This window comes from Anoplopoma fimbria, chromosome 1 (genome assembly GCF_027596085.1).
Source record: "Anoplopoma fimbria isolate UVic2021 breed Golden Eagle Sablefish chromosome 1, Afim_UVic_2022, whole genome shotgun sequence".
NCBI classification, from domain to species: Eukaryota; Metazoa; Chordata; class Actinopteri; order Perciformes; family Anoplopomatidae; genus Anoplopoma; species Anoplopoma fimbria.
The window spans coordinates 17580662-17603879 of record NC_072449.1 but is presented as its reverse complement, the minus strand read 5'-3'; the positions used below and the strand labels follow the sequence as shown (position 1 = coordinate 17603879).

General features: G+C 40.0%; 1 protein-coding gene across 1 annotated transcript; it reads right to left on the bottom strand.

The window, feature by feature from the left end:
• Positions 1-2468: 2468 nt before the first annotated feature.
• Positions 2469-22298, bottom strand: tlcd2 (TLC domain containing 2). The gene is made up of 4 exons (XM_054604377.1): positions 22120-22298; positions 21692-21774; positions 18659-18741; positions 2469-2849 (listed from the first exon to the last, which is right to left on the bottom strand). The coding sequence occupies exons 1-4, from the start codon at positions 22296-22298 to the stop codon at positions 2469-2471; spliced, it is 726 nt and encodes a 241-aa protein (XP_054460352.1).
• Between the last annotated feature and the right edge of the window lie 920 nt (positions 22299-23218).

The following is a 23218-nucleotide window of genomic DNA, read 5'->3' as shown; positions in this document are numbered from 1 at the left end:
AGATCATGGCAACGTGACTTCATAACCGCTGCCACTTTCTCCTGAAATAGTTTTCTCCTTGTGTTCATCACCCACAAATATAAAAGCAAAGAATCATCCGTGGCCTTTGGACAGTTTGAAATCAAAACCGTACAGATCGCAAAAAAGAGCAGAAATCAGACTGCAGAGAGCAGAACAGTAGCTTGTTTTAGACCAGAAGTCCCTCAGTGTCATAACGACATTGATATGAGGAGGCAGCTCAACTCAGCTGTTATATTTTATCACAATTCATAAAAGCACACAGCAACATAATGTATAATTCCAATAACATTACAGCCTCATACGACACATTCACAAATATAGGCTTGCTTGTTAGAAATCACTTAAATTGTCACCAGTTGTCTTCACTACAACATAAAGTCAAGCTGCACATCAAATTCAAAGTATTGAAAAAAAAACCGAGGCAAATCTACAGTTACAATAAAAATTTAAAAAGGGTGTGACGCCTGTTCTTTAAATCTGGGAAACAGCCACGACAAAGACAATACAAACTTAACCGTCTTCCTCCCAAACCGTGCCGTTTCTTTAGTGCAGTGATGTCTTGAATTTAACGTGGACAAGAAGTTATTTTAAGGCCTGTGTTTGTGTCATTTAATCAGTTGCATTCAAGCGTACAGTTTGTGTGTCCAGTTTCCTTCCAACAGGAACAGCATACAGTATGATATGTCTGTTCACTGTGTTTGTAATGTGGTTGGACAACTTGGTTTTAGGGCTTGACGACGATGAGGTCACCCCTTTATACATATGGCTAATGTAAATATAAGACCCAAAGAGGCACAATGTCCCCCAACAACACAACTAACGCAATAATATTTACTTCACTGTCATCAAGACTTTTTTTTCATAACAGGGATTTTCATTTAAAATTATTTTCACAACTTCTTTTTTAGCACAATTAAATTACAAATATACACAATTTAACCCCCTAAACTATGATTATACACAAAGAGGCAACAATGCCAAACATATATGGCATCATATGTTTTTGTGCCACATAAGGACTGTAATGCTATGATGTGAGTGGTAATAGAAATGTGTTTTCTCTTATTCACAGATCTCAGACCTGTTTGTTCCTTTAGGGATTTTTCTCCGTGCTTCGTGGCTATTTAAAATTTAAGGCAGGAGGCAAAAGTTTACAAAGATGTTTTTTTTTTTTTTTAAAATAAGACATCTCTGGTGTTGTTTGTGATGAGATCACTGAGGTGATGTTGAGGAGTATACTGACCTCCAATGGCCTAATGAAGAATAACAACTTCTGCCTGTCTGAAAGCTCCTACTGCAAATTCAGAGACCACTTAAGGAATACATGCAAACCGTAAAGCATTAATGTTGGCTTGTTCGGTAGCGCCATCTGTTGTCATTAAACTTGACTGCTGCTGGACACTGATGTCATTGGTGGTGAAAACACAACTACCACTATCGTTTACCATCAGATATGAGAGGCTCAAATTGTTTTAAAGATTAGGGTTATACTATAATGAATATAAAGCCTGCTATACAATCGCTCATTTGTTCATGATTTCTAAATTATTTATCCTAGATGTTTTAAATCAGTTTGGCAAAGCATGAAGTTGTTTAGCTACGAAATATCAAGTTGTTCTGCACTGTGTCATCAAATCTGATCATTGTTATTTAGACGCCACTTCAAAGTATTCACTCATCACCCTATTCTCTCCTCGATTAAGGATTGGTATTTTATTTTATTTTCAATTTTTCTGCTTTATTTAACAAAGAACCTGACCGCAAAGCTTGTGTCATATTGAGGCAAAGACATAAGCTTTCTGAGGTAGCAGGTGGTTTACAGTTGAGGAGATTTGTTGGTGGAAAAAAGAAAGATACATTCACCTCTGCAGTGCTAGTTGAACAACAAGAGGGTTTGGATACCACAGATTTTTTACTCAGTGGTAAAAAAAAACCCCATTATTCTTAAGATATTTGTACTTGTTTCCTATGTTTTCTTTGGAAAAATAATGAGTTAGTGGGTTTGTTTTATGAACAGAGCGCCTTCAAGCTACATTTTAGAACAGATTTAGCTGAAACACATCCGGTGGGAACTAAGGCTATTGGTGTCGTTTTACAAGACCTTTCCTTGTTCATATAAAGAATCCTATATCCACCATTAGTGAGCCACTAATGGAACTTCAGGATTATTGGACCACACACACACACGTACACAAGCCTAAAGTTAAAACTACAACCAAGTGTAGCTTTTAACATTATGGCTGTGAGTGATCTGTGTCTGACGTAAGGCCATTTGCCATTTGTTTACCACTTGTATGCGTGTACCTGTACACTATGAGAGACAAAAAGATCCCTCCATCTCCCAGCATAAGAGCATGTCACAAAAAAAAAAAAATCGGTACCAAAACTGATTATTTAAATACAGTAACGAGTGTGTTTATAGATTATAATCCTTCCTCCCCTCATCTTTACATCTCCTTGTCTTTCTTGTTCTCCCGGGCGCTGCTCTTCAAAAAGTCGCTCCTGAGCAGCCGACAAAACAGGACAATGTTCATGGCCGTCATGATGGCCATCCCCACGCTGCCCAGTGTGTAGGCCAGCAGGGGCACGTTGTCCCTGTTGATCACCAGCCAGCGGGTCATCCAGGCCAGCGTGTTGATGCGAAACACCACGTACGTGCCCAGGTTGATGATGCTGTTGACCCGGTACAGAGTGCCCACAGCATTGCCGGCCATACGCAGCATTTGCCGGAGGTGGAGGAACACAGAGTTGATCTCCACCAGCAGGGCCACCACGGCAAAGCCAATGTAGCGGCAGGACAGCACAGAGAGGCCGAAACAGGTGATGACCTGCAGAGGGAGACAGTGAGAGAGAGAGACAAGGGAGAGGAAGGTTACAATGGATGTTGATGAGGATTAAATAACATTTTCAATACTGTAATGACCTATACCACAATAAACTGCAGGGAGGCACTGATCTGGTGTTTTGAAGCAGACAAATATGAACTATTATTTTTTTCTACAGGAATCCAATGATTTTAATGCTAAGATGTATTTTTGGTTAACTGTCCCGGAAAAAGTGCAAAACAATTTAAGCTTTTAGACTTTTTTAGTTTTTTTGTCTGTTGGATTTGCAATGGCATATAAGACAACACACATACAAATATATGGCAAAGGTGCATCTGATTGTCATAAAAATAATAAAAGTGCTGGGTGGATTTCTCTTCTACTGGCACGCAGACCAATAAAACCTCACAACATAGCATGATGAGCTGCATTCTTAAAAATAAGTAAATAAATGTACACTAATACATTAAAATTAAGATGATTGATTTACATTTAGTCAAATCAGTGGCTTTAAGAGGAAGTTTGTAATAATTCTCAGATAAACAAATTTTCCATATTACACTCCTTCCTTCCTGATGTCTGAACGCTTTGTTCACCTCAGACAGTATCTTACTCAATGACCATGGTGAAGGACACCACCCCATGACTCATATCTGCTGAGCAATTCTTATGAAAGTTTGTGTTATAACCAACTTACAAAAATCTCCACAAGGTGGCAGCAACATCTCTTGAACAACAGCTAAACACAGGCAACTCAATGTATCCTCTCCGCTGACTTTACACTGAGGAGGCGGCGGCTTCATTTACACTCCGAGCACACTTGTAGTAGCAGGAGGACAAAGGCTTGTGGGCACCTTACTGCCACGATTATAAATCAAGAGCGTATGGTGGTAGTGAAGGGGAGACAGTGAAAGAACACTTCAAGTAGAGAGCAGTCCAAAGCAAGTCATGTCTGAGGTTAATTAGTGCGGGGCAAGGGATACACATTATGTGTGAGGGAACGACCTTGACCCTTGTTCATGGCTCAGTTGGAGAAGCATCTTGTGTTTGTACACGGGTGTGTCGCGTATGGAGGTCACAGGATGCCCTCTCTAACAACCAGTCATGCGATGCTCTGCAGTGGGTTAGGCAACAAGGCATGTGAGGAAAGTCAGCAGTGTCCCTCACTGCCTCTTCATGAAAGTTACTGTGAGGAACTTTTAACTGGTTATGAAACAGTTTCAATTTTATACTGATGCCTGGCTATGACCTTTATAAGAAAACAACACAATCAGAGAGAAGTTTTTTAAATATTTAATTAGGGAAGGGAGTCACAGGAGAACCAGGACCGAGCGTAGCAGACTGTCAGACCCTGCTGCAGTGAAATGAGAGGTTTTCTAAAAGGGACTCTGGTGAACTGAAATATTACCGCTTTCAGCCCCAGGGAGCGCTAAAAACAACACGAAAGGAAAGTCAGTCAAGTCAATTTTATCTATATAATCTAAATCACAATTTTGCCTCAAAGGGCTTTACTATCTGTACAGCATATGACACCCTCGCTTCAGATAAAGAAAAAAAAATGGAAGAAACCGAGAGGGATCCCTCTCTCTGGATGGCCAAACAATCAATAGATGTCGTGTGTATATTATGTATTAACTGTTATGTATTGCCTTAGCCCTGCTCACCCTCCTCCAAAAAGTTTCAACAATTCAAAATGTCATCAAAATGGTTTGGGGTGGCACAGATCCGACACTGAGTCCTTGCCCAGTCTTGCCATTCACACAGAAACCACCATCCTCATGGCCCCGTTGCTATCTGAGGAAAACACATAATTGAACTGTGAATTCCATGGCTGCACAACAAAACAGTGGTTTGAGGATTGGCTCTGACTCACATGGCGTACATTATAATCACAACACAAATCAATGTCTTCACCCGTTGTCAGGCGATGACAGCGATGAGGAACAATGTCAGTGAACAATTAGAATGACGACTGTGAAAGCAACACAAACCACCTGCATTGTCAAGGTCAGCGAGTTGGGAGGGAAAACAGTTATGTCAACAGAACGAGTGGCTTTTCATACAACACAAAGCCCCCACACACACACACACACACACACACACACACAAACATAGATGTGTGGGATCACACTTTTGTGTTGGGCGGACATTTCACTGTGACAGCACAGGTGCCAGACCAGTATGAGAGGTGATGCAAATGCTGTGTTTGAAAACTCTTGAATTAAACAAGGTGTGTTATGACACCCTGTTATCAAAGTCACTGAGGGGGAAAAACAACAACAAACTAATCAAATGATGGGAATTACACATTTTGTGATCATTGCAGTCAATATCAGAAACCATTGGATCAATGACTTGTTTGTTCTGCACCTCAATGCTTCTGGTTCCAGGACATTTTAAAACTCCACTTTAATTTACCTCTATCACTAAAAACTGCACAAAAGATGTGAGATCTAGAACCAATTTCTTTTTTTACGCACACATAATTGGCTACACAGATGCGATTCCGTACAAACAACTAAAAACCAAGCTGAATATGAATCACACTAAACTCCAGCTTTACAAGCAAACATGAGATGAAAGCAGACAGATGACGAGATACATCGTGGAGAACATATACTGTGCATGCGCTTCCTAGTTTTTGTTCAAACCTACAGCAAAAACCACATCTAGATTAACTTCTAAAAATACCCACATACACACACACCAAGGCCACAGACACATCCATCTGTGGTCTTAAGTAAGACTCATTTTAAATCTAATCTGATCTGGGGAGATAAAATGCGACGTAACATGGGACCTGGAAGGTCAAAAGAAACTCCTTATACAACGCTGAGATAAGATGATGAAGATACATTAAGTAACAAAGACTGTGAGTTCCTTCATCATGTTGATGAAGTAGAATCACATCAAATCACGATTACATTCTGACAAAAGATGGAGACACTTTTTCACAGGTTTCTTTATTTAAAAAACGGGACCCTGTTTCTTTCCTCCTGCACGTGTTTCTAGTTTTATGGTGGTTATCTCTCTCTTTTTATAATGTTTCTTCTCCAGTTATTCGTTACCTATTCTTGGAAAACACTGATAGCATGAGGGCTCACGTGATCACACTCTATATAACACACAATAAAGATGGAGCCATTCATCACAAACACATTCACTTCACCTTTTCAAATCTACTATCAGTAAAAGAAGAAGTGATGAACCATAAAAAGTTATGTGGACCACTTTATCTCAACACACCAGGTCATCATCAGGGGAAAAATTATGGCATTAGGCTCAGCAGCCAAGCAGCCAAGCAAAATCATGGATGCTCTCTCTGTAAGCATAGATGAGGACTCTGTGAGTGCAGGGTTGGTGCTACACTTCTGCAATGACACCACCGGTCAGGATGACGTTATTAGCCGTAACCGCAAAACAATGCACAGCAGCAGTTGTGAGCTAGCTAGTAGGGCACACACACCTTCACCAACGTGCACAAAAAGCATTTGCGACCAGCCTGGCTACATCAGCTAAGCAAGGACAGGCTCAGACATTACAAGCAAAGAGGGTGAGTGAGTTCTCCGTTCTGGGAGACAGTACTATTCTATATCTTTACGTAGGAAATTGTTGCTTGCTACAATATTAATGCTCTGAATGTTGTATATTGCTCTATTAAGGTAAAGTCCCACAACCTGTAATGCTCTCAGCACCCCCAGTCGAGAGGGAATCACTGAAATCCTCCAACCAGCCCCCTGGATCCATCAGATGATGAGATGGATTCAGCATTAGCTGGATTTACCTCCATAAACTCAGCAGCCCAGAGACTACTGATCAACAAGAAACCCTAGGGGACAGACAGAAACCTGCCATGTATCATACAGATACATTGATGCTACTACCTTAGCGACACTCAATCTATTCTCAATTAATTGCAAAGTACACGATACGGTTTATATATTTAAAAAAAGGGGAAAGAGCTAGTTATGTAGCAAAGGAGTTGTTTTGAGGTAGGAAATATAATGTATAGCTCCTATATTTGAGGAAGACTATGTGATGTGATTGAAAGCACCAGAATATTTTGTTCATATTGTAACTTCAAGAATAAACTTTCAATCTAAATCTTTATCAAACAAGGAAGTTATTAAAATGCTCAGAAAAAAGGACATCTGAACATCTTGACAACTGGGCAAACTTCATCTTCTGAGGAAGACCTATACGATCGAAGGCTCCAGAATAGCTACTAAAGGACCTTATGGTGAGCTTCTTTTGCTAATTTCAAAGCTTAAGAATGAACTTTGAATCGCGACACCTAAATTATTATTCAAAAACATTCTCATTAAGCCGTGTATCAATAAGCTCAACAACCAAGCGCTACAGACAGTGAGGAAGGTGGTGTTTAGGTTTCAATAAGTAGAAGACCACAAAAGGAGTTATATTTAACCTTTGGACTATATTTATATACATGAATCTACTGTTTACAGCTACCTCAATAAAATCCAAGCAAAGGGCTGAAAAACAATGAGGCATTGGTGTTTGTTCCCTGCGTTTTCTCCCTGTGGGCTCAATTAGATGTTCTCTACGCCCTGGTGAGGGACCTCCTCATCCCACTTTCAGAGGGGAACCCTGGGTGCAAAGATGGAAGATCAAATAAAAGAGGCTCTGGCATGAGGAAAAAAACCTCGACCCTAACACTGACCTTTACAATCAAGAGGACTCGACCACACTGATCAAAGGTCAACCAAGAATTGGCATAAAGTTCTCGTAAGCAAGTTCGTGTCAAGATATCAGGTACTGGTGCTTCCAAATTGAGCGGGTATTCAGACGGCAATCTGAAAGGAAACCTTGGGCGAGATAAAACAAACAAAAAAGATAAAGTTTAGCCTCAAACAAGATTGCAAAGAAAGATAACACCTGAGAGTGCCTGTTACATTGTCAAGATTCAAGCTAAAAAGGTAAACATCTGCATCTTTTACAACCGTTGAAAAAATACTCAAATGATAAAGCTATCTTGTATTTACGGTTTTCATTTACAAGAATGAACTTGCTTGTTTAAGTATTATGAACACATTTTCTAAAGGCATGTAGCAAAATTATTATTAACCATCTGCACATAAAATCAAAAGTTGAAGGAAACTGGTTAGAAGCCTATAAACACTAGAGTCAAAGGTCTAATCAGTGTAGTAACTTTTCATATAACACATGCTTCTCTGGGCTGCACATATGCAAACATGCACATGGTAGTTTAGAGACATGGCAAGTTTGTTTACACATGTACATACAACTTATGGGTCACGCACAAACATTATTCCATCTTTAGTCAGTATGTGCAGTGATGTCGCTCAATCTCTGCCTGCAGGATTTCCAGGAGGCATTAACCTGATGTGGTAGCACCTGTTCAGCCTCTACCAGCCTTCTCCTGTCCCCCTGAGGCTAAACATTTTGCAGGTTTTGCTTTCACACACACACATCCATGCATGTCTTACACCACTGATGCAACAGACATTCACATCCCATGCTTCTCCTTTGCAAATTTTGCAAATAACCTTGATAATTTAAAACAAAACCTGGCTCGTCTTTCCTCCTTGTCACATAATTTTGTTACAGTAGATTAAAGCAGAAAGGTTGTTAAAGGTTTCCACATCAAACCTGTTCTCCTGCCTCGAGCTGATAACTGAGCTGGCTCAGTCAAAGGAGAATTTCAAGTTCATTACCAGCAAAGCATGTTTTTGTATAGCATTTCTTTTTTTTTTTTCACAACAAAAGGGAGCGTTAAATGATGAAAGTAAAAATAGAGCGATGGTGGTTTGGAGGTTCACTGAAGCTTCACACAGTCTAGTGTGTGTGAATGTTTTTAAATAACTGCACACACGCAAGACAAAGATGCTTGTGAAAGCTCACACCCATATTTGTGGAGTGATTGTTGAATGTACTTTAAACATATCACCTAGGTTGCCTTGCAAAAACTACGTGAGGCAATGTTAGCAGCAGCTTTTATGAGGGAAATTTAAGTATTAGAAATACAAACCACAAACATTTAAGATATGTGACCATCAGCACTCTGACACATGGAAAACCGCGTCCATCATCACATTCCACAAAAGTTAGTATTCAGGTTTTAACTATTGCTTGAACTGGAATAACACGGTGTGAGTACTGTCAACCTGCTGCCTGTATAAAAGCATTACAGAATAGAAATATTTAATATTGAACTGAATAAATATATAAAAGTATACTCATAAAAATATATATTATACATATACTATACTTGAACATAATTGTATCTTAGCAGCACTTACCACTTCTAACTAATTGTTAATTTTTTTTTTGTGAAAAATGTTATAAGTAATAAAAAAGTGCAGAAAAGTGTGATTTTGTCCTTAAAGGTGGTGTTAAAATATAACTGTTTACAAAGAAGGATTTAAGGAATTTAAGGTGGCATTATTGGCTCTGCTTATTTTATTGTTCATTATTTTTAATCACAGCAAAGCCTCAATAAAAACAAAACCACATGACCTGACATTGGCCTTCAAAATATAAGCAGGCTATTTTGACACATATTCTATTTTCTGATAGAGGTTTGCCTAAAACTGACACCAACAAAATTGTATTGTTTCTTTAGTTTCTCATTTTACTATAATGCAATATTTACAAAAAGCTAAATGCCTTATAGTTTCTTTCAATACCAATAAAGTTTTAGTGCGAGCAAACAATGAATCCTTACTCCTGCCCTAAAATACAGCCTACTAAGTCTAATGAGTCTTGACCTCAACATGCCATGAATTTATGTCACAAACATTAATAAGAATAATTAAAAAATCAAGCAACTGGGATCAACTTCCAATTTATCCATCAGTATTGTTTGGTGATTGCAGAGCATTTACCAACAGAGTATGCTCAGGGTGAAACCAACAGACGAGAAATACTTTTGGGCAGGAAAAATCAGGCCAAACTACAACTAACTACAGCGAGCATACGACCACAAAACCAACTTAACTAAAATTGTGCTTCGCAGACACACCTGTGACTATTTGTGACACAGATAGTTGAACTTTGAGTTTGATTATGAATGTATTTAACAAAGGCATTATTCTCTGTATTCTTAAGATAAAAGAACACGAACATTATTGCGTTTCCTAAAAATACATTATTAGACACCTGGCAGTGCTACCTTAATACGGGTCAATAAGTGATAAGAAATTGGCAAGTGAAGCAGATGGAGAGGAAACTAATAGGAAGCTCAATAGAGAGACGACGCCTTCTGGTTATAGGAAGACCAGCTGTGGACTCCAAGTCAATAAGAGTAAATGGAGGGAAGGATGTGCAGCCTAGAAACACGAGACGGTAATGATTACACACACACACACTCAGAGTTCAAAGTTTAAATATACACACACACACACTAGAGGACTGAGGGATGGTGGTCATAACTACTATCATGCGACCTGCGTTAACTCCCGTCAGCTGACAGAAGCACAGCGAGTCACTTCATCGAGTCAGAACTTCACCAGATGAGCCCAAACACAATTATTTACGGGAAAATGTGATCAATTAGGATTGCGTGGGTATTCAATTGTAAGCGTACTATATGTGCGTTTCGGCTGAGGGAGTCTTTCCCCTCATCTTCACATGAGACATCAGGGTGAGGCTCCATGACTGTTAATAGGTGTGTTTTTTTGTGAATCGTGGTCTCTTGTAGTATTCAGACAGTGGGTGTTAAAAGGGAGGAGCCTTGAGAGGAATGTATGTCATTACCTCACTTCTCAGAGTGGCCAAAGAAAGATTCCCAATGCTCTTAATGCTCATTAGGACCAGGAAGCACCAGAAAGCTCTTGAGATCTGATGATATTTTACGATTGTTCACGGGTTGCTACACTATCAGTGTTGAGATTGGACACTGTAGTGTTTACTTGTTTATCTTTGACTGCAGAGAGAAGCAGAAAATATTCACTTTCCTCAACTATTGTTATGTTTCCATAATTTTGCATCCACAATTAAGTATTAAATGCATATTCTTGAAGGCTCAATGTGTAAGATATGGCCAGAATTTGGTTTATAACATTGAAAAAAAAAAATCTAAAACACACTATGTATTATCTTGTATTATATGGAAATGAGCATGTTAAACAGCTCACACAGGTCGCCCTGTCTTTTTAACCTCTTGTACATCGAGACTCACTGACGAAGGCTTGATGCGTTTGCTTTTGGGTCTAACATGACTATCCCGTTACAATAAACATATTTTAATTGTTTAAAAACAGAGTACCTAGTACCTGAGTTTTCTTGGGAATTTCCTCTCATATTAATAAAAAAAACACTGAAATGGTTCAACTCTACTTACTACAAATGCTCAATGTGAGCTTACTGCTTGCCCGCCCGCCTACGCTGCTTTAGGAAAGCACTCTGGTATTCCCACTGCAGCTGGATCTCAGCCAAGTTCGTTCTCTATCTTTTTTCATGCTTAGGTTCTAGGCGGTTAGGTGTGTCACTCACGGAGAACAAACGCACAATTCCTACTTTGCCCCACCTAGCTCTTTGGCAATGACAAATAGCTTACAGGGTGCCAACTCCCTCCGTTTTCTAAACACGCTGATGGATGGACGCCTCAACAAACAGCATTCCTGGTCGTTATGCCAACGTCAAACAAATGCCACCTCCTTTTCTGGAGCACTCTCCCTTTCCAGCCTCCAGCCTCTTTGGGAAGCATGGCACGTGTGTGTATGAGTCTGTAACACAACAGTATTTTCTGCTTTCTACCGGTAGATATAGTTAATACAAGTTGTACTGTAAGTCTGTTTTTACACACACACTGTCAACTGATTTACTGTTCGAAAACATTTTAAAAAATGATCCGTTTTTCACAAGATGTTCCTTAACTTTAAATTCCCAACCAATGCCAACAGCTTTCTTTCTCTGTCGTTACGATCACAACACATCTCCTAGGATTTGTTTGTGCATGCATTATCTACGCTTTCTCACTCTAAAATGCTCATGTTAATGGAATATTTGAGACATGAAAACACATGATAATACATGACGATAAAGCATGTGAAATTAGTCTTGATCTCAACTTATGCTTTGCTACTTTGTAATTACATGATTTCAGGAAATATGTACCTTACTACTGAGGAAGCGCACACACATCTTGAGAGCTGAAAGCTATTTTCAAGCTTAGGTACCTCAGAGTAGCATCATTGCGCTTGATAAAGAGACAAGAAGCTGCCTCCATTAATCTGTGAATTATATTTTGTTTGTTGCCTTTTAATAGATAATCGTAAACTGTTTCTGACAAAAAACAATAGCTGTGGAAAATTCCTCAATGTAAGACAGTCTTACCATGAGAGGAAAAACAAAACACTACAGCGAGATATAATACTACCAGAGCGCGGAGGCTCTCATTGGTTTGTAGCCATGTGAGTGGGTGGTACAAGCTGCAGAGAGTGGGTGTACGAGTGGGGGAGGGGGAGATGTTTGGAGGTCTCATTAAGATAGGGGGGTTGAGAACAAGGCAGCGTGTGTGATATATGGAGGGGAGCCGCGGCACAGAAATGTTTTGAGGGGGTGGACACATTTGAAGAAGCCCCTTCAGGAAGCAGGAGGTTTAATGCATCTCTCTCTCTCTCTCTCTCTCTCTCTCTCGCTCTCTCTCTCTCTCTCTCTCTCTCTCTCTCTCTCTCTCTCTCTCTTTGGGGACTGAGGTTCATGTGGAGACCAGATGTCTGTCCTCCTGTCAGGATCCACACAGAGTGGAAGGAGCAAACTTTCTTGGGTTCCCCGCCAAAAGGATGAGACTTCTGAGACACTCACATCACCCATCTTTCCCCGCCAAAAAAACCCTCATGTGCACGTTGTATTTTCTATTTTGCAATAAGGGTCTCTCTCTGCCATCATCATCGTCAGTTCACTCAGCTTACTGTATGTTTCTACTTTTTACTTTATCTTACGATAGCGATTCTTAAACACAACCCTCGTTCCATGTGGTTTGTCACACCAGAGGGTGGGTCAAAAGGAGGAGTGGCAGCACCCACAGACTGTGGATGGCTGGAAATATATCTGTGGGCTGGCTAGCAAAAACAAAAACATAAATTCAGCTGCTGCTATAAATTATCAAGGAGCCCTCGCTGTTTCAAGAATGAAACAGAAAAACAACACAAGGATGTATTAAAAAACATGCTCTACACTTCTATTTGACATTAACACTCAACAGAATGCTTCATAACGCTCTAGTCAATGCAAGATCAACCTCTGGAGGAAGTGCCTCCATCAGGAAATGGACCAGTTGAGCTTCGGATATGTTTGAATAAACAGGGCCACCTTAGCAACAATGGAGACCTCAAACCACAGAGGCTTTAGGGATTACAAATCTGCCCACTACAGTCTGGCTGTCTGTACTGCTGCCACACTACGCTGCAGGTCGGTGCTCTTCAGACACCCAGCCGCTAGTGGGAGGAGACGCTGGAGCAAAGAAAAGGAAGCGATAAAGCAAAAGACAGTAACAGTCCTACAGGATAATCAGGTTGTACATAGTTGAAGATGTCGAGATCTGCTGCGTTCCAATGACATGTGGTGTCAAAACATGACCAACAACCAAATAAAGTGTGTCCCCGCAAAAGGAGGTGACATCCCTTATTGGTTATGCAAGACAGCTTCACGCTCTTCCCACAAATATCTGTTTTCATGCCTGGTCAACTGAGACAAGTTCCATTTATATCCGAGGTTGGTGCAAGATGAACCTTCAAGAGGGAAAATGTGTCTGAGGCTAAATGTGGAAATTACAAGAGTTCAAGCTCCTTAAAGGATTTACAGCATAAAAACAGGTTTTAGTAAATCAACTGAACTCCTTACATACTGTATATATACCATCCACCAACAGAAGGAGGTGGGTGTAGATGAAACCCTTCTCAACATTAAACAATAATTCAAAGTTTATGTTAACTAATAACACTGCATCACTCACGTAAACTCATCTCTTAAGAAAGAGCAAGAGGCAGCTCCATGCTGTGTCTGAGCTTTCTATTGGCTGAACAAGGAAACGTTTGAACTGAATATAGAAATAAACTTAAATGCCACAAATGCCCAACAATGACTTTAATCAGACAGATAAACTGCTTCAGACTTTCAAAAAATATGAAAGTTATTGGAGATGCCCAACCAAACTCTTAAAATCTATAAAAAGCTTTGAGGAAGATTAAAGTCTCCTCATCTTGGTGGAGCAACATTTATATTACTGCAGCAGAAGCTGATATATTTCTGTTTGATTAGATCAACGCATTTACCTCATTCAAACCTGAGTAAATGTGACTGATAAATAACAGTTTACTGTATTTGTAACAGGCCTCTTGGGCTGATTATTGCAGTTAAGAAATCAATTACTTTTCCAGATTGCAACAGAATCCTTTTTTTTATTCTTCATATGTGTGTGTACAAGCAACTTGTTCATTTAAGTATTCACTGGCACTAATTAGAGTATAAATGATGATGAAATGTTACACGTCTAAGATCCAGATAAGTGGCATAGTGGGGAAAATATTCAAGAGCTGACAAATATACTGCTTTCAGATTTGAAGAATGTCGGGATGAGCAGATGTGATTGGAAACGGCACGGATTCTCAAATAGCTGATTAATATGTGCAACCCTGATCTGTTTAAGAAGAGTTCTGCCTTGGGCCGTCTTAACGAAGATAATTGAATTCTGCCTAATGAGAGTAGGGTGAGAGGCATAAATGGAAGGAAACAGCAAACATGCTGCAAAACTTCATTATTCCCCTGAGAGAGGCCAAAGAGAGAGAGAGAGAGAGAGAGAGAGAGAGAGAGAGAGAGAGAGAGAGAGAGAGAGCTGGTTCACTTGGTGTTTCCACTGTGTATTATCGATGAATAGCTCAAGAGACAACATTGGACGTACTGCTATTCACATGATCTCGCCGGAGCACGGAAAAAATAATCTGCCCTTCTGCTTGGCATCCTTCACTTCTGGCTCATATTTTTAATTTCAAGCTCACTATTTCCAAGAGTCATGAGAAAACGAGGCTGAAACAAACTCAACATGCAGACAAGATTTTTCCTTTTTTTACAACAACGGCCAACAGACCTTAGTTTTACATTAACCATATGCACTGAAGTTAGTCCAGCGAAAACCATGGCAAAAAAGACTAATTTCTTTTAACTTTACTCTTTCTTAAACACAACACTTAACAGGCTACAAATTTATCTATGATTACTTCTGCACGCTATGTTTGTTCAACGATATATATATATATAGTAGGTGCATACATATTAAATCTCCTCAGAAGGAAGGCACCTTATTTCCTGTTTTCCAAAGGAAGCAGGCGGTAATGGCTGACAGGATCTCATCAGGAGTGAGTGACTGTGACAGAGCCCACATGCTTCTCAAACAGAAACAAGAAGCTGTAATCTTTATTTCAGTCAGTAAGAAGAAAAAACTTTCCATGGAATGTTTGACTTTATTATTTCTCCTGGACTGCGACAACAGGGATCAACAAAACTCATGTTACACCACGTGCTGTTTTCCTGCATGCTTGGATATCATAGGAAACCCTCAGAGGTGAGTACAGAAATGAGGATTGCCAGGAAAAAAATGTGCAAATGTGCAATTGAGCCGACATAAAGTGGTGGAAGAGGATTTGGGTCAGGACAGAGAATAAGAGCAGAGGAGAAAACACAAACAGGGATGGACAAGTGACATAAACATTTGATACAATCTCTTTTGGACACTTCAATCTTCAACCTTGGAACTTTAACACTAAAGACATGTTTAGGCTAATTTATTACTACCATTTAGATTTTAGTGTGAAAGGTCTGACCACAATTGTGACATTCAAAATGTATATTTTTGAATTTGTTTTAAGGGACAAACCACCTTCTGGCCTTACAGTTAAATCGGAATCCAGTGAAATTATCCACAAAGTCATGACTTGCCTGTTTTAGGTTTTATCCGTCAGCTCTATGTATAATAATAAAGCACCATTTTGTTTTATCATCAATTGTTGCCACAGAGTTCAAAATTTTTCCACTGAAGACACACCCCTGCGCTCCTTCTAGATTGTTTGTTCAGTCACGCATTAAAGCTTTAGATGCAGCACGGTATGTATACATTGTGATGTTTGCAGAGTTGGTACACATTAACATAAAGATGTACTGTACTTTGAACTGAATCAACCTACAAAACCAAACCACCTTGATATTTTTAGTTTGTGTATGTCAGCGTCATGGCAAGCGTCCAGGCAAAAGCAGATATTTCACTAGTAATGTGAGAAAAGAGGTGCAGGGTGAAATATGAATCAGTGGGCTCCAAATAGAAGGAGATTAACTAGAGATCAACCTCTTCAGATGACACTTACATTTGCAAATCAAGCCCTGACTTGCTTCTTTTGCTTGACAACCCTTCATGAACCTCAAACACAGTAACTTAATTTATACCCTATAAAACAAAAAAGAACAAGAAAACAGCCAACAAAACAATAAAAAAGGCCAGATGAGGACAAGCTTGTTGAAGGAGGATGGCCTTTCATAAAGATATGTGGACGTCAGGGAGTTAATATCATAGATAAGAATGAATGAAAGTCTTGATGATGGTACGACTGAGAAACAAAAGGAGGTCAGAGAAAGAGAGTTAGCTCGCTGAGAAACACAGAAAGCCATGTGAATGAGGAAGAAGTCTCTGTCCGTCCCAAACTCTAGTGACAATCCAAGGCCAGCTGGCCCGACCAAAGCATCCATTAATTTGGCTTCCAGGAAGTGAAGGAGAAAAAAAGACTTTCAGAAAAACAACAACATGTCGATCTTCCTTCAAACTTTGCCACCAACAACCGCTCGGTGTTGGAGCTGTTTCCCACAACTAATCCTGAATGACTCTTAGTATTTCCACCACTGAAACACTGGTTCTCACCTGGCAAAGATTGACTCAGATGTGGGTTTAAACTTGTTTGGAAACAAAGGGCCCCTGATGTCCCAGAATAGTACAATCATCAATCATCATCAGGTCAATGCCTAACCAGTGGCATCATGGGAATAAGGGAGGACATTGACTTTTGACTTGAGTAAAAATGACCGAAAATGACAATAAAACCATAATTTGGCGGTCTGTCAAGGAGGCCAACATTTTAATGGCAAAATGGTACTCAAAGTTAATGAAACATAAATGAAAAGTTTGCCAAGAAACTGCACAAAATAGGCAACTATTTAAAATGTACTTCTATGTTTTTTGTACATTGTTGGATCACTGAGTGAAATTACACTTTTGGGAAAATCTACTACCTCAGGTTTATGACGGCACATGATGAAATAGTGACTCTCCAGCAACCAACACAGGAAACTCTTTAAAATGTTCACTATTTTCTAACATGTGTATTATTTATTTAAGCGCAAATACAGCATGTGGTCTGTTATGGTGGTTGTTATGCTCTGCGTTTGTTGCAAGGAATACCTTATCACACTGCCATCAGACTACCTAAGACAGAAGAAATGTGGGCCAGTTGATGAAATCTTTTGACATTTTGCTGGAACATTTTAGCCTCTATGCTGTTGTAAAAGCCCTCAGTGTGTTTGTGTGAGAGAGTTACTGAAAAGGGCTACCAACTGAGATTGAGTAGTTGTTTTGTATGTTAATGTGCTGGAAAAAATCTACAGAGTACACTTAAAGGACCAGTGTGTAGGATTTAAAGAGATTTATTGGCAGACATGGAATCTAATATTATTAACTTTGTTTTTGGTAGTGTATAATCACCTTCAACTTAGAATCTTTGTGTTTTTCCTAGCTTAGAATGTGCCCCTTAAATATTCATATAGTGACTGTATCCTCTTCCACAGATTTCTTCCCCAGTCATTTTACGTTACCACCCAAGTTCTCTACACCCTCTTCACCCTCTACACACTTAGAAAGAGGCGGGTTTGCGTTGGGTATTTAGTTGGTTTGCAATGTGCAACCTTACAGTAGATGCCACTGAATCCTTCACAATGTTCCTTTAAAGTGATATTTATCAGGATAGAATATATGTCTATATCAAAGCGTATGTTTACATTTGTATATATTGTATGTCTGTATTCACACATGAAGTAAACGGCTATAACTAAGCAAGGTTTTTAAGGTTTTTCTTTTATAAATCTGTAACTGGAACGTCAGCGTGCAATACGACGCGCCGCGTACTCATTGCCCTAATTTCTAAACTCTACTAAGAATTATTTCCAAATACTTTGGGTTTTCTAAACATGTCTGCATTAACACCCAAACACACATAAATTGTGGCTTCTGCGCAGTGCAAATCCACTCCAATCCTGTCAGAGCACTTCCAATAAAACATTTAAACAAACAGCTCCTGCGAGGTGAGTGATACACTACAATAACAAGACGAGAACTTGGCAACAGAAAGCCAAAGCAGGGCGGTCTTGGATGTAGGTCACGTAGTCCCAAGTAGAGAGATAAAAATATTCAGTCAGGATGTAGATCTATGCTTCCACTTCAGGTTATTTTCCATAGTGTTCAAAAGCAGGAATGGGGGAAGGGTTAACTGATCTGACCTGTGCTTCCCCTCAACTTTCGCGAGGCATGAGAGTAGGCTGAATGCTTGGCAGGAGGAGGGGGGGGATTTACTCTTTGTTATTTTGTCACTTGTTATGTCCTTTGTTAAAACCTGGTATTTTGTCTGTCCCATGTATGTGCTTCTGAAAGGTGTGCTCGGGTTTTCCCGCCGAATTTATCTGTACAGTGACTACTGTGAAATGAAGTCATAGGTACAGGTCGAGGACTTCTACCTATTTCAAAAAAGTTAGATCTTGTCTACTGTCAGTAACAATCAAAGTGAAACAAGACCTACCACGATGTGATGAAAGAGAAGCTCCCAGGACTGAGTCAGCTTCTGGTTCACCACCATGTCAAAGAAGTCATAGATGAAGTAACCTGTGAGGATAGAGAGCATTTAGCCAATGTAAACGACATATTTAAGTTCAACAATTCATAAATCAAACAAAGGATGACGGATTTATCTGGCAAAGAGAAGCCTCGAGCATATGAAGCGTATCAGGGGGGACCCTGCTTCCATGACGACAGCCATGGCAAGCAAGATGCGTCTTGGAGAGAGGCTATTCATATCCAACCAACCCCACCCCTTCCCCACCACCAGCCGTATCCATGGTGACAGCTATTCAAAATGCTGGAGAAATAAAGAAGTGTTGAGGACGGGGATGAAGGGTTGCGAGGGAGCTCGGGGCTTTGATGCGACTGGATTTAACCTCATTGTGTTGGAAACGGGACACTGGGACCCAATATGGCGGCGTGATTGTTCTAAACATTAGCAAATGTACTTGCTACCAGCCGCATAACACATCCTTCTCAAAAGATTTAATTTGCATTATCTAGTTCATATAGTTTCATAAGAGCATTGACAATGGACAAAGGGGGGTACTCAGCGGAAATGTGGTCTTTTCAATAAAAACCTAGAATGTGTTTCTGTCAAGTTTAGCCATAAAAAGCCAATTGGAGCTGCGTGCGACTCACTAAATTAGAAATGGCAGTTAACTGATATCGCAGTATTGTGTTTTTATAATGATTCTTTCAGTGCAGATACATTTGTATTAAGACCCTACAGGGGGAACGAAGAATGGCTAACATCTACACTGAGAACAAATGAATCAGATACTACTTGATCTTCCATCGCCTACCAACCAAAGCCTGAGCAGGAAGAAAAAAATGGTTTCTAGTAAAAATCCTCCAGAGTGACTTCATTGGAACGTTTACATCAAAACCAGTTAGTCAAACAACCGGGTTGCAGGCTGATGCAACACAGTTAAAGCTAGGGTGGGCGAAAACAGCCGTTGAGATTCCGTCGCGTGCTCTCTGGCCTCTCCCTGCCACGCTACCTGCTGTAGCTCCTCCCACCGAACGTCAGTTATGCGCGTTCATGTGAATTCAGTTACATTGATAGGAAGACGAAACACGCAGGGACGCACCAACGTCGTTGCCAAGGTGACCGGACAGTCCCACAGCCAATAAGAACGGAGAATCGGAGCCTCGCTCTGATTGGTCAAAGTGTACATGAGCGGTGGCAATTTTTGGGTGCGGCCCACAGAGGCAGGGGAGAGCAAAGTTATGAGCAGATATTCTCAGAGCACTTCACCTACATATAGCTGACTGGCTATTAGGACAGTTTTGCCAAATATTACAGTAAAGAAATTAATTAATTAATACCCACCCTAGCTTTAAGTCTGTGTTAGAAGTTTAAGAAACCTGATTCAAACACCTGGCTTAGTCTGATCCGGGTCAAGTCACAGAGGCATGTAAACATCTTATCACTGTGGCTTTTTGTTTTTACAGCCTGTTTGAACTTGACTTTCATTATAAAGACTTTGTCATACTGTTTTACAAAATGTGCTGTATGTCTCTATTTTAACTGTATTGGAGGGGATTTGCTATTCTATTCTATGGGTGAACGACCACAGGTAGAGAGCATTTTTCTTTAAATTGGGCCATTTATAGCAACGTGGAGAATGCGGAGAGTGTTTAAGGTATTGTACACATGAGACGATTGTTGGGTTCCTATGCAAGACATTGTTCTAGGCATTGCACAAGGTCTTCATTCAACAAGTGGAGAATCATCTACGGCATGCCACTGCGAGGTTTGGAGCGTGGTTTCGCAGTGAATCGGGCTGAATGCACAAATCTGGAGAACAAAACTCCTCACTCCGGCCTGCTGAGGCCTCAGAATCCCACCACATCTCCGGTGGGCGGACTCTGGAGATGTGTTTTTTTGAGTGAATGACTCCCGTCTCTGTTACCACTGGCATCTGACGGGCACGGATCGCATAATCTACTGACTTTTTCTGCCTGCTTACTGTCCTGGTGATGTCACGTGACTGTAGAGGGGTTACGCCTGGTGCCTAGGACTGATAATAATGCCCTCCATTGATCACCACATACCAATGCTGCCCATTTGCTTTGCCAGCTTCCAGGGCCAGGCTTCCTGAAAGAATGTCAAACATCCTGGGAATCCTTGGGGAGACCTTGTTGACCGGCACAGATCCAATAAATTTGCGGATTTAAGATGGCTCACGTGGCCACTTGTTGCTACAAGAACACTTTAAGGATTAGTGTGAAAAAGTAAAAACAAGGCGGGTTTCTACCTAAAGGAAGTGGGGTCCCATGTGCATTTAGGTTTGAGGAATCTTAATGATATCAAGCTAAATCTGATCCATGAAAGTCTCTAATTTGGTTTACAGAGAGTCGATTGTAAAAGTGAATGTAGCCTACATTGTGGTTTCAAAGAAGCAATTTAGTAGGAAAAATAAATAAATCTACAGGTAAAGTGAACTTCAGTCAAGCCAAAGAGGATAAATGTGGTCAAAGTCAAATTAAAGTGAGGGTACACAGGAAAACATAAATAATTCATTGATAGATAAGCCAGTGAGGATGTTTACATTTGAAAGACAATGGAAAACCTTTATATTTTCCATTATACTACAATATGGTAAAAAAAATAGCAATAAACAAGCACGCAGCCATCATCCAATAATGTCAGTGAATTGTAAAACAATGAACAGCCATATGACTTAAGAAATGATGGACCATATTGACATTAACAGCTACTTCATTGATTATTCAGTTTATTACTGATTTGTTATTACTGATTTGTACCCTATGTTTGACATACAAGCTTCAGGTTATGCAACCACTGTAGTTATGTGTAATTTATGGTTCACATGCAACCCTTTGACCTGTAACTGCCCTCACACCATGTAAAGGAGACCATGGGATGGATAATGGCACCTATGGGTGCACCAAACACCACCACCCCAGCCCATTCAGAAACACAATTCATAAATGAACACTGTAGAAGTGCTGGCAGGCTACTCACCGATAGAAAAGGACACCAAAGCGTGAGAAAACACAGAGTGAGTTTCTATCAAATCTTCAGCCATCTGTGGGTGAAGGAAAAAGCTGAAAAGATGAACACAGGAGTTCAGATAAATAATTTCAAAAGTCTTTATTTTGGAGTGATATCTATATAATAAAGTACACAGTCAGTGTCACAAGCTTCTTAATAGCCTTGATCATATATTTAAATGTATCATGAGTAATTGGTAGAAAATCTGGCCAAACAGCATGACAAAGGTCGAAACTAAAATTAAGTCAAAATATATTTATAGAAAGATTGAACAAAACGGCGCCAAAAGCCTGCATCCATTAATAAAAAACCATGCTCCCGAGATGAACATATGTAAAGTGTGGATTTTCAATCAGATCCTGATTTCATTAAAAACAGAATCAACATGTTTGACTCACCAAAGCACTGCCCATATAGCAGTGATACAGCTGTGCACGAAGGACGCAGAGATGTTTCTCCACTTCCACGCATTCCTGCAGGCAGATTCAGGCATGGGCAGCTTTCTGAACCCGGTGTTGACAAGTCTGAAAAATCCCACCGAGCTCCCGGTGGTGAGGATCACTGAACTCAACTCCATGGCTGAAATATCTGTGTGATACAAGTGGAGACTTCACAGGCCACAATGGTCCCCAAAAAACGTGAAGCGCACTGGTGTGGTCCAGACAGACAGAGACCGAGAAGATCACGTTTACGCACCGATCTGTACTCAAACGCGTTTCTTTCACGCTTGTTGTGTAAAGAAAGAAGGCGTGGACGAGCCTGTCAGATGGTGAGTGTTTGTGGTATTTCTCTGTAAGTGATCCCTTTTTAAAGAAAGCTGTGTTTCCACAGGTGTGACCGGTGGAGGATGTGGGCGTGAAGCCTCGTTTGTAGTTGTGAACCGTTCTGTTGTAAAACCCCAGATACCCTCGCTTGTGTAACTTTTTGACATCAACACAGAAACCCAACGACAGCTTTTCCACGCCCTACTATAGATAGGGGGCGTGGCCAAAAGCACGTTTCATGTGTGGTGTGACGTTCAAGTGCTGTCGGAAATAGGAGCAATCAGCTACGGGTTTATTGCCTAAGTAGGTATGCATATAAAATGACTTTCATAACGATAGATAAGGTTCAAAAGTCAAGAGACGTAATAAAATGTAAAAAAAATGACAATAGAAAATTTGAAATAATTTAAGATACAGTCCCAGTCAAAAATTTGGACATACCTTCTCATTCAATGGTTTTTCTTTATTTTTATTTTTATTTTTTTCTACATTGTAGATTATTATTGAAGACATCCAAACTATGAAGGAACACATATGGAATTATGTGGTAAACAAACAAATGCTCAACAAACCAGAATATGTTTGATATTTTAGATTCTTCAAAGTGGTTGAATGAGAAGGTGTGTCCAAACTTTTGACTGGTACTGTATAATAAAAATATATCTGTTAAATTGGAAAAAAAAACTACAGTTTTGTGCATTAATATGCAAAATGATTGACCAGCGGCTTTGCA